Consider the following 12,939-nt stretch of genomic DNA (forward strand, 5'->3'; position numbering starts at 1 on the left):
AATTACATTCTTCGTTCCCTGCTCCCTCATCCCTCCCTTGTGCATTGTCACGCCTGATCATGTCCCCATGGAATTTGGTTGCGTCACTTTCCTGCAAACACAGTCTTAGAACTCCTGTGGACTTTGTACTCCCCCAGATACTTGGGGTCAAGGACTTAATTTGTTTCACTGAATCTGTCAAGGGTTGTGTTCAGGAGCCCAGGAAGTCCAACCCCTATGCCCTGTAGCAGAGGAAACTGAGGCCCAGGGAGGGGACTGGCCCCTGGTCAGTGAGGAGCCCTTGAGGATGCCCTGTAATAACGGAGGAGGTAGATAGTGGGAGCAGTTTTCTGACCAGTGACAGTGGTGATTGATTAGAATTATACCTGGGAGAGCAGGTCTGGATGATCCCTCCTATGGGGCACAGGGCCCTGCATGCTGGCTATCTCTTCAGAAGTGGCTCCAGGAATGTGGCCTCTCATTTGGGGGAGACTGTGGGGGGCTAAAGTGCATCAGTACACCCCTGACTCCAGCTGGGCAAATAAGAACTGGGGCAGAGAGAAGGTAGTCAGTTCCCCAGAGGCATGGAGAGAGCAAGGCAAGAACAGGCAGACCTGGGCGGCATTGGTGGCATGACCCTCAAAAGGTCCAGGTCGAGAGTTCATTATCTGCTCCAGCTCCTGAGTTGTGTCCAGTTCCCAGAGATTAAAAGGGGCACGGCATTCCTTGCTCCTAAGGGAACAACCCCTCCCCCAAGCTGCCTTTCCAGGATTAAGAGTAAAAGGATTAATGAGGCCCTGGTCTAAACTAGTGGCTACTTCAAACACTTGGCATCTTGACTCCACATGGTAAAACCTACTCCTCAACTCAAGATCAATTCCCATTTGCTCTTCAGAAAAGAATTTTTGCCAGCTCTTCAATGTGCCAGGCAAACTATGGGGGCCCTTTTTGGACTCTCTCTGCTGGAAGAGAAAAGCAAATCCGAGACTTGCCCTTGCAGAAATGTGAACAGAGGATGATGCAGCCTCCTGAAGGATGAAACAAACTCAGGAGGACGGGAAAAGTTGACCAGAGATGCCCCCACATGTTAATTCTGTTGAAAGTGGTTGCCTCTTCTGTAAAATGGGGGTACATAGTTCCAACAGGCTTTGAGAGAATCAAAGGATAAAGTGCCTAACGAGGGCGGGGGTTGGGGGGAGCGCCTGGGTGGTTTAGTCGTTAAGAGTCTGCCTTTGACTCAGGTCATGATCCCAGTGTCCTGGGATGGAGCCCTACACTGGGCTCCCTGCTCGGTGGAAAGCCTACTTCTCCTGCTCCACTGCTCCTGCTTGTGTTTCTTCTCTCACTGTGTCTCCATCAAATAAAAAAATAAAATCTTTTTAAAAAAAAAAAAGTGCCTAGCAGAATGCCTGGAAGAGTCAGCACTGAGGACTGGTTCCCTTCCCCCTCCCCCAAAATCCAAAGGCTTCCCACCACTCTACCAGGGTCCAGTAATTCCGGAAAACCACATGGTCTGCTTTTCTGCTCAGGGCATGGCCACCTGACTAGTATCCTGGCAGCGAGGTTTGGGCATGGAGCTGAGCTGGGGAAGCCAAAAGGGAGAGGTCGACCAGGACCACTGGTGAGGGGGAGGCAGCCCTCGGAACAACAGGCTGCTCCCAAAGAATGAAAACAAGCCCCACCCTGGCCAGGAATGGCTCCATTCAGGAGGGACCCTGAGGGCCAGAAACCCCCTGGGGAGTTTCTGTTGGAGGTAGGGTGGGGCAGGAGCAAAGAAAGGCAGGTCAGAAGTAGAAAGTTCCCACATCTCCCTCCAGAAGCCCTGCCAAAAAAGGCCCACAGAGGTCTCAGGCTTGGGGACCTGGCCTGCATGGGGTGGGTGTTGGGGGGGGGGTAGGCAGAAGCTCAGAACACTCCAAAACCAATTGCCCCAGTCTTGGAAGCACCTGCCCAGGCCTTTCCCTAGCAACTGTACTCACCTGGGAGCTTAGAAGCCCTCAGAGCCAGAGGCAAAGGTGCCTTCCATTAACAGAAAAAACGTTTATAGAGTACCTACTGTGTACCAGGCTGCCCACACCCAGGCCTTGCCAGCTTCTTCCATGCTGTTTGACAAAACCTGCCTATCCTGTTTGTTGGGACAAATTCCTGGCAGACAGTACGGCCTGCAGGTAAGACATGTGAAAGCTGGAAGAAAACACCCTATTTGTGCTCTTCCCCCGGAAGCAGTAAGAACAGGCAGGGTCACCGGCATCTTCTGGAGGCTCTTCCAGGTGTGCCTGGGAAGGAAGGAGAGCCGGAGTTCCCCAGGAGCTTCCGTCTGGGCATATCCCCCACCTCACCATTTCTAGAACATGCTGGAAGCCTTCACCAGGCCTATTCTGCTTGGGAAGAGCTTCTGCTAGCTTCTGCCTGACAGTACCAATGGTGAAGGGACAAGTGAAATCTGAGAAGCAGGTTCAGGGAGACCTCGGCCCTCCCCTCAGGACCAGGGACCAGGAAGAGGAGATGGAGGAGACTCAGAGCCCAACTCACCGAAAGGGGTCTCTGGAGGTGAAGTAAGCCGGAATGGACAAGTAACTCCCCATCTTCTTCCCACACCAGATAAACAAGCTCAGCTGCAAACCCGTCTGGGAGTGCCTCAGGCTGGCTGCGGACGGCCACCATGACAGGCCCAGGGCTCCCGGCACCTCTGGCTGTGGGCGGGCTGCCCAGGGCTCACCTCTCCCTCCGGAGAAGCCGGAGGGGCGTGAGGACTCCAGGCCACTTGCCCCCCAGCAGATTCCCGCAGGGGGTCATGACTGGGACGGCTCCTCCCCAGTTCTCGGAAGCTCCAGCGGACCCTTGGGACTCCGGGAGAAAACACCTCTCTGCAGAGGCTACACACGCAAAGGGATTCTCCGGCTGGGCCGGTGACTAGCTAAGAAAGAAGCGCGGCTGTCAAGTTAGCCTTCTTCTTCAGTCCCTCCCCTGATGAGGGAGGGAGGGAGGAAGAGGAGGGGCTCCTCGCGGAACCGAGGTGTGTGGTTGGAGCAGCTATTAGGAAATAGACCTTGCAGGCAAGGGGTGGAGCTGGGCTGGAGGGAGGCTGCAGGCTAGCGCCACAGACAATAACCAGGACTGGCTGAGCGTCCATCCCTGAGCTGGGGAAGGGCAGGGAGAGAAAAAGAGCCCATCTGCCTCTGAGTGTCCCTAGCTTGAGGAGCCGCCCAAAGGATAGTCAGTTCTGCTCGGAGATGAAGGAAAGCATAGGATACCAATTGCAGGCCAAGCCACGTCCCCCCCAAAGCCGGGGTGGGGGGTATCTTGGGTAGGGGAGGCAGGTCTAGAGACTAGAGAGCCAGGTCTAGAGAGCTGCCCTCTAGGTTCTGTGCTCCGGGCTGGTATCTACTGGGTCCTGGCGCTAGGTCCCCATTCATCCCTTTCCTCTGCCTGTCCTGCGGACAGCCCCCAGAGCTAGCCAATGCGGGTTGCCACTCCACTTCAGGGCAGAGCTGTGCAAAGCATGAGGAAAGGAGACCTAGAGTGTTAACTGACACCTCATGTTTCTCAAAGTGGCAAGCCCTGTAAGGCACTCTCTTATTTCTCCAAGATGAGAATTATCTCCATTAACAAGGAAAGCAAGGTTCAGAGAGATTAGCTAACTAACCCAAGGCCAAAATACTATTCAGTAGCAGGGTTGGGATTTAAAGATTTTTTAATTTGATATAGAGAGTGAGTGGGGGGACAGAGGGAGATGGAGAAGCAAGCTCCCTATGAGCAGGGAGCCCGAGGCGGGGCTTAATCCCAGGACCGGAGGATCACGACCTGAGTGGAAGGCAGATGCCTTACTGACCAAGCCACTCCGGCGCCCGAGGGCTGGGATTTAAATGTAGGTCTCTATGAGAGCTCCATAGCCAGAGCTCTCAGCCCAGAGCTCATTCTAACTCTTTAAGGAGAAATATCTCCCTCAAAGCCTTTCTTCAAGTTGGAAACAGCACAGGAACTGGAGCCCAGGTCACCTGTTACCTCTCTCATTTTTTTCTTTCATTGCTAGAATGCCATCCATTGGCCCCAGGGAGCAGTGGTGCTTCTTCTACTGTGCCATAGCAACCAGGCTTCTCAAACTGAAAAATGGGGCATGATGGAGGACAAGCGTCTGGGGGGATGATGTGCCTTGGTATCTGGAGGGTGGCCTGGCAGAAGAGTAACAGCTGAGGGGATAACCAAAACGGAGCTCACCATTGGGAAAGCCCCTTATCCCTCTGCCTGCAGGACTGTGAGGGGGAAAGCAAGGTTGCTGGAGTGGGACACGTCCAAACCTCACTGTTGGACTTGAGGGAGTAACAGCAGCTCTCTCTCACCAGGCACACATTCCTCTCTACTGAAGTCACCCTGTCACCATGACAGGAAAATCTATGGCAAAGGTGGTGGCTGGGTTACAAGGGAACCTTTCCCCATTGCTCTATTGATTGGGCACACAGGTAACAATGAATGTGATAAGAGAGACTGTGTTTAAACTCTGTTATAAGATACCATTTATTAAACACTTAGTATGTTCCAGGCTCTGTGTTAAGTGCTCTCCACTTGTTATCTATCATACTTAAACTGCTAATATACGGGGTAGATATTATCATCCCCACTTAACAGATGAGGAAACTGAGGTTTGGAAGGGTTATATCAATAACCTGAAGACAAAGAGCTAATAAGTGGTACAGCCGGGTTTCAAACCTAGTCAGTGTGATTGTAGATCAGGGGTCAAGACACTTTTCCCCTAAAGGGCCAGAGACAAATATTTTAGGCTTTGCAGGCCTACACAAATACAGAATCTGTCAGTGCAGTGTGGAAGTGGCCATATATAAAATATAAACAAATGGACATGGCTATTTTCCAATAAGCCTTTATTTGTGGACAATGAAAATTGAATTTCATGGAATTTTCATGTGCCATGAAACATTCTTTTTCTCCCCTCCCGCCGTCATTAAAAAATGTAAAAATCACAGGCCAAACAAAACCAGGCAATGGGCTATAGTTTGCCATCCTCCACTCTGTAGCCAAGGCACTCAACCACTCTGCTAACTGCCCCTAATACTGAAGACCAGCTTTTGGCATGTGTGCAGAGCTCAGCCACATCTATCTACTAGCACACAGTCACCACACTCCAGACCCAGAGGCAGCCAGCAGGGAGTAAGCACTGGACAGGCGCTCACTCTACACCAAGCACTGCTCACAGCACTCACACATAAAAATGAATTTTAATCCACACTAGTCAGTGCTATACTTTCTCCCTATTTTTTTTTAATTTGCTTTTTTTCCCAGTGTTCCAACATTCATTGTTTATGCACCACACCCAGTGCCCCATGCAATACAAGCCCTCCTTAATACCCACTACCATGCTCACCCAACCTCCCACTCCCCTCCCCTCCTCCAAAACCCTTAGCTTATTTCTCAGAGTCCACAGTCTCTCATGGTTCATCTCCCCCTCCGATTTCCCCCAACTCCCTTCTCCTCTCCAACTCTTTCTCCCTTTTTACAGAGGGAGGAACTGAAGTACAGAGTCTAAATTGCTTGTATGAGCCTACCCAGTTGTATAAGTGAAAGGACAAGCCAGGATTCGAACCACAGTTTCTATACTGAGCTCCACCATCGCTATGCTGGAGCCCAGTCTGGGCCGGGAGCCAGACTGTCTGGGTTTGAATGCGACAATGCAGTGTGTGTAAGCCCTTGGCACAGAGTCTGGAACACATTAAGGGTTGATAAATGTTAGCTGCTAATATCATTAGGACTATTGTTACTATCACTATGGGCTAGCTATGTGGCCTTCAGCAAGTCGCAGCCTCTGTCTGGGCCTTGGTTATATGTCTCTAAATAGCTTCCGGCTTCAACATTTGTCAACCCTATGAGGTTCCAGAGGGCTCTCTGTTTTCCTTGGGTCTCAAATTAAGTTTAAAGTCTTGAGCCAGCTCTGAGGTGATTGGGATCCCTACCTGGGGGCCACACAGGAGCAGCAGAGGAGGTCAGGCAGGGTGGAAAGGGTAAACAACACAAAGGATACCAAAAGGCCTGTCCAGCTGGAAAGCTGGGAGCTCTCTTTCTCCCAGTGATAGAGCCAACTATTTCGCACCAAAAATCTATTATGTTCCCTTGTAATTTGATCAGGCCAGAAGGGGGCCCCAAATTAAGTCTGGAACTAGCAAATTATCTTCTAATTGCACCCTCTGATTTCCATCTGATGAACAGAGTGCAGATGGAAGAAAATGCAAGCCACAAAGAGACTGGGGCCAGGAAGCCCATGAGCATAACTCCTCTTGACATTTCACACAGCTCTGCTGTTCCAGCGGCGGCGGGCGCAGTGAGTCGGTGTCTAGGAATGTGAGCAGGAGGCTGCAGGCGTTCTCTATTCCCCCCAACTCTGCTTACAAAGGACTCAGTGGGTGGGTGGGCGGGTGTGTGTGGAACTAGTGTGAGGGCTTCTCAATGCTATGAAAACTGACTCCCCCTCAAAGAGGGGCAGCTGTCTCCCCACGTCATGAGTGGAAGCCCCTCCTAGGTGGAATCCATCTGACCTCTATAAATCCAGACTTCAGGAGGAACCACTGAAGGACTGATCACCAGATGTGATAAGCTGTTGGCTGCTCAGACCCAAGTGCGTGGTTCCTCAAGGCGAACTTCAAAGGCCTAAACCACCAGAACTGGGAGGTGAAAGGTCACAGTGGAGACTATACCTCCCCCCTCCTGCCTTTGGATACTGGCCCTGGGTGGAAAGCTGCTCTTCTAGGTCCCTCCTACAGCATCTGGCAGAGGATTCGGCAGTTACAGATGACGGAGGCAACTGCAAGGATCCTTGGACTGGCAGTTACGGACAGGACAAGATGGCAGGAGAAGTACTAATCTCCAGCACATTTCTTAAGTTGGAAACCTGATGAGGAGCCCAGCAAACTGATGCTTCAGAACCAAATGGGATGCAAGGAAATAGCCTTCAAGGCCAGCAGACCCAAGTGAGCACTCTGCTGAGGAGTGGTGAATGAATGAATCATGGGGACCTCCCCTCAGAAGGTAGCTCTGGTTAGATCATCTGAAGCCCAAGAAACTGTGTTTGTGTGGGGCCCTCTATTGGTTGGGAGAACTCCATCCAAGGAAGGGAGCTTCTGGGGACTCTATAGCTTCTGAACCTTGAAAGGTGAGCATTGCCACCCCCATTTTCTGACCATCAGTCTCTGCTCCTCTCCTCTCTCTCTCTCTCTTTTTTTTTAAGATATTATTAATTTATTTGACAGAGATCACAAGTAGGCAGAGAGGCAGGCAGAGAGAGAGAGGAAGGGAAGCAGGTTCCCTGCTGAGCAGAGAGCCCGACTTGGGGCTTGATCCCCCAGGACCCTGGGATCATGACCTGAGCTGAAGGCAGAGGCTTTAGCCCACTGAGCCACCCAGGTGCCCCTCCTCCTCTCTTTCAACATGACTATAGCAGTCATCTTTCTAAAACAGGAGTCCTGGAAATTCCACTGATAGAAATTTTGCCCAGAAGGGGTGCCTGGATCAGTTAAGCATCTGCCTTCTGCTCAGGTCACTGATCCCAGGGTCCTGGGATCCCCTCTCTACACCCACCCCTTGTGTCATCCCTGCTAAGCCGGAAGCCTGCTTCTCTCTCTGCCTGCCCCTGCCTCTACTTGTGTGCACTCTCTCTCTCTCAAATAAATAAAATCTTAAAAAAGAAAGAAATTTTGCCCAGAGAAATATTCCTACAGATGAGCTAGAACATATCCAGCACTGTTTAATACTAAAAGACTAGGAACAGTTGTGTGTCTATTAATAGGAGTGGGCTCGGGAACCCTGGGTGGTTCAGTCAGTTAAGCATCTACCTTTATCTCAGACTATGATCTCAGGGTCCTGGGATTGAGCCCCTCATTCTTCTCCCTCTCCCGCTCACCCTGCTTGTGCTCTCTCTCTCTCTGTCAAATAAAGAAAATCTTAAAAAAAAAAAGAGGAGTGGACTAAATATAATTACATAAGCACACTATAGAATATTATGCAGCTGTTAAAAATAATGAAGTAAGGTGTTACATAAAAAATCCAAGTGTCAGAGAGAGTGTACACTATAATTCCATTATTTAAAAACTATGTGCAGGGGCGCCTGGGTGGCTCAGTGGGTTAAAGCCTCTGTCTTCAGCTCCGGTCATGATCCTAGGGTCCTGGGATCGAGCCCCACATCAGGCTCTCCGCTCAGCAGGGAGGCTGCTTCCTCCTCTCTCTCTGCCTGCCTCTCTGCCTGCTTGTGATCTCTGTCTGTCAAATAAATAAATAAAATCTTTAAAAAAAACCCAAAAAACTCTATGTGCACAATCCTTAAAGAACATCTGGAAGACCCCACTATTTGGTTATCAGTTTCTCCTCTCAAGTAGTGAGACATCTATAAGCAGGGATAAAAACAGCATTGATTTTCTACCATTTTGATACTGTGCGCATTATTTTCTTACACTTAAGTGCTGCTTTTTAAAATGATAAGTGGGGGGTGCCTGGTGGCTCAGTGGGTTAAAGTCTTTGCCTTCGGCTCAGGTCATGATCTCAGGCCCTGGGATTGAGCCCCGCGTCGGGCTCTCTGCTCGGCGGGGAACCTGCTTCCTTCTCTTTGCCTGCCTCTCTGCCTGCTTGTGATCTCTCTCTGTCAAATAAATAAATAAAATCTTCCCCCCCCAAAAAATAAATAAATAAAATGATAAGTGGAGGGGTGCCTGGCTCAGTCGTTGAGTATCTGCCTTTGGCTTGGATCATGGTCCAGGGGTCATGGGGTCCAGTCCTGCATTAGGCTCCCTGCTCAGTAGGAAGCCTGCTTCTCTCTCCCCAACTCCCCCTGCTTGTGCTCCCTCTCTCACTGTCTCTCTCTCCCTGTCAAATAAATAAATAAAAAAAATCTTAAAAAAAAAAAAAAAGATAAATGGATAACAACTAAAAGAAGTCCCAAGATTTAGAACAAACACCTCCTTACACTTTTTTCCTAGTGCTCTTGTCCAAAGACAAAGCCTGCCTGGGTGCACTGCACTGAAGACTCCTGGGGATATTTCTTTTTCTTTTTTTTAAAAAAGATTTATTTATTTATTTATTTGAGAAAGAGAGAGAGAGGGAGTACATGCACAAGAGTGTGGGGGAGGGGGAGAGGGAGAAGAAGAGGGAGAGAACCAGACTCCCCACTGATAAGAAGCCTGATCCCACAACCCTGAGATCATGCCCTGAGCTGAAATCAAGAGTCAGACACTTTACTGACTGAGCCACCCAGGCGCCCCTCCTGGGTTCTTTCTTCAGCTTCACCAGCAGGGTCATGGCTCTGGCCACCTCCTGCCCCATTCCACTTCCTGACCTAGTGACATAGGTTTGCCCAAGCCTTTGCTGTCTTAGCTCCTCCCAAAGTCTCCTCCATCTTCAGGCTGGTGGCTGTCTCCTCCTTTTTCCATGTCTAACTTCACCAGAGCACTCAATCTCCTCTGGGAAAAGTTCCCATCATGTGTCCCTAAGCACCACACGCAGGAAGGGCTCTGAGCCTGTTTCTGCCTAGTGTCAGGTCAAACTACACGAGGCCCATACCAGGCTTACCCTGCATCCAGAGATGGCCACTACGAAACATATGACTCAGGAACCCCCTTATGAGCAACTACAGTAGTAAAGAATGACAATGCTAACTAATGTTTATAATGCATTTTCAGTTTACAGAGGGTTTTTATACTCACCATCTAAACAGCCTCATGAGGACTACCTATAGCACAGACGGGTAAGGGAAGCCCAGAGATGTTAGGTGATCCATCCAAGGATACTGCTGGGAAGTGCAAGACTGAGATTAAAAGCTGCCTGCTGGGGCACCTGGGTGGCTCAGTGGGTTAAGCCGCTGCCTTCGGCTCGGGTCATGATCTCAGGGTCCTGGGATCGAGTCCCACATCGGGCTCTCTGCTTGGCAGGGAGCCTGCTTCCTCCTCTCTCTCTCTGCCTGCCTCTCTGCCTACTTGTGATCTCTCTTTGTCAGATAAATAAAATAAAATCTTTAAAAAAAAAAAAAAAAGCTGCCTGCTGACCTCAAATCCCATGCCTTTTCCTCAACATGAGCCCTACCTAGCAAGGTGTTTAGGAATCCCATCTCTCCAGTATAGAGCCCCAAACTGCTGGGTGTGTTGAATTCCTGCATCTGATTTTTCTAGGTCTCCTGCCCATATTCTTACTGTCATGAAAGAGTTTAACAAAAGCCTTGTGGCAATCAAGAGAGGATCTCATGACTTTCAACCCAGCGAAAACATGAAGTCATGACTTATTCACTACTGCTGAATCCTAGTGATCGGCTCTTTTCTAAGTGCTCCTGTCCACCTAGTTTATCATCTGCAAAATTCCACAGAATTCCATTAGGATTTGATGAGGGAGTCAAGTCAAAAGGATTATGAGTTTGCTTTTTCCAGGACCTCTTTTTTTCTCCTTTTTGAAGACTGAGCCAGTTAGCCATTTCCACTTTATTTTAATAGATCCCTGGTACATGGCAGGTGTGGATCAAATAATCATTATACTTGGGTACTGTGCCCATTCTACCAGGTTTCTCCAAAAAGTTACAAATAGTGGTTCCGCTACTATGTCACAGAGATTTTTCTTTTTCTTTCTTTCTTTTTTTTTTTTTTCAGAATAGTGGGAAATAATTTTCTGTCTAAAAACTAAACACATTTAATGTGATTGGGTACCCTCATGCATCTTGGGCTTCCCATCCTCCCTTCCTAGTTTCAAGTTGATGAGCTGTAAATCAAAGGACTGTACTAAATCTCTAAGGTTCTATCCAGATTTCCATGACACTTAAGACGGATGCCAAGGATTATCTTTTGCTGGGTGTTTGTTAACATGACACCACATTCCAGAAGTTGTGGACACTGTGCAAAACACTGACTAAGTTCCATGAGTTAGGCACTGAGATAGGCTTGCTCATATATGCTTTCATTTAATTCTCAAAACTTTGTGAAGTTGAGGTTGCCATCTCCTTTTTACATATGAAGAACTAAGTTCACAGAGAAGGCTGTGATTTGAGGTCATGGGTCTAGGAATTGGCAGAGCTGGGATTTAACCCAAGTCCTTGGATTCCAGATCCAAGACAGTAAAGTTGCCTCAAATTACTATTTCACACTTGCTATTTGATTTGCAGGCTATTTCTGAAATGTAGTTGAGAGAATAGCAGCATCAGACTCCTGGGGGCAATTTGTTGACAGTGAAGACTCCAAAGCCTTACCAAAGCCTATAGTAAGAACTGCTTAGACTGAGCCCAAGAATCCACATTTTAAACAAGACCCAGTGTTTCTGATGCACAGTGAAGACTGAATCCACTACTTTACTCTTTCCTATGGGCTCTTCCATTTGATTTCATTCTTCTCTCACAGTAACCTTGAGAGGCAAGCAGGATAGATCATTATTACCCCTGGCTATAAATGAGGAAACAATTCAGATAGGTTGTTCACCTTCTTATTATGGACTGAGCTTAAAAAACAAATGTTTGGAGGCTGACATTTTGTAAAGCCTTGGCTCACTGCAGACTTTCACCTTCCTGGTATTGTTCTTACTCATTTGTAACTCCACAGTAGCTGCCTCTCTTTTTTTTTTTCAGTGACATTATAGTGGTATTCAGGGTACGGTGGGAAAAGATGGCTCCAGCATATAGGGTCATCTCATGCAAGGCCACCTTTGGAACTGAAACAAAACACAAGGGCTGACATCAGCCAATTTCAGAAACAGCTGATGCCACTGTAAGAGTCAGTACTATTGAGGGGGGCCCAGTCGAGCACCCTCCGATCTAAGCAGGATCACTACAGAGCAGTCTCAGGAAGGTATGAACAGAAGATGACTGAGAGAGAGAAGAAAACTGTCCTCAAATCTGGTTTGAGGTACTTGGGAAGTTTTTCCTGGTAATAGTGATGAATGTGGAGAAAGAGCATTTGTTAGCACCCCTCCAGTACTGCCCAAGGGAATAGGGATTCTATTAGCCTTTGGGGGAAAAATACAAGGCAAATTAGCTGCCACAGTACAGAAGCCATGCCATCCCTTGAGCTTTGATGGTTTTAGGCTTTGTAATGACATTTATAGGCAGAGGTCTGCCTATGTCTCCATACTCTCACTTCAGAAGGAAAGCTCTTGCTTAGGTGAAAATTGCAGAGCAAAGAGATGGTGATGATGCATACCGAAAGGGCTCATCCATATGTCCAAAGAGAAAGGTGGTCATTTGACAAAAACATCATTTGCCTAACAAACACTGAGTACCCACTACGCTCTGGGCCCTCTGCTAAGCTCTGGGATACAAAGATGAACTAGATATGGCTCCAGACCTGAAGTGATGTTAGATGTGCAAATAAATACCAACAGAACTATAACAGAGGTATGAGAATAACAAAGGAGAAAGGCCTCTCTGTTTGGTGGGGAAGGTTCAGGGTGGATTTGGTGAGGCTCTTCCACAGGGGATAAGATGTATCAGTTGAATCTAAAGGCTGATTACCAGGCAGACAAGAGGTATTCCAGCCTGCTGGAACAACATGTGCAAATGCACTGAGGCGTAACACAGTATGGCTCCTAAGCTGCAGAGCAGGGCACATGTGAAAGGTGATCAGAGGGGAGGCTGGGATGGTGGGAGAGGCCTAGGGCAGATCACTAAGACGTAGGTCTGTCAGGTGAAAGAGTCACCCACAGGCAGTGAAGAGTTATCAGAGGTGTTGAAGCAACCAGAGGTTCACAATAAATGGAACATAAAGCCTAAAACACCAAAGACAGTGCTGGTCTTTAGTGGTCAGTTTGTCTCCTTGAATGCCTCAAGTCTACACTGGCTGCAGATATGCCCACTTGAAGTTGCTGGCCAGTTAGTGTTCACAAACAGCAAACTATGGCTTCATCCTCAGGCAACAGTAGAGACTGAGCTGGTCATTTTATCAGCTGAAATTTGTGGGCTACAAGCACTTAAGAATGAGGTTGTGACCCCTTATAGATAAT

The 12,939-nt window shown here is 48.5% G+C and overlaps 1 protein-coding gene across 2 annotated transcripts in view; it reads right to left on the reverse strand.

Moving 5' to 3' along the window:
* Positions 1-12,939, reverse strand: part of LIMK2 (LIM domain kinase 2) — a 61,013-nt gene that overhangs the window by 23,898 nt on the left and 24,176 nt on the right. Inside the window, exon 1 of one of the 2 annotated variants that reach the window (XM_044243887.1) lies at positions 2,512-2,770. The exons of the other annotated variant lie outside the window; for it this stretch is intronic. Coding sequence (XP_044099822.1) covers positions 2,512-2,564 — 53 coding nt within the window. The 5' untranslated portion in view covers positions 2,565-2,770. Of the gene's footprint in view, positions 1-2,511; positions 2,771-12,939 lie in introns of those variants that run through there. 2 annotated transcript variants of the gene reach the window in all.

Source organism: Neovison vison, chromosome 3, assembly GCF_020171115.1.
Source record: "Neovison vison isolate M4711 chromosome 3, ASM_NN_V1, whole genome shotgun sequence".
Classification (NCBI taxonomy): Eukaryota; Metazoa; Chordata; class Mammalia; order Carnivora; family Mustelidae; genus Neogale; species Neogale vison.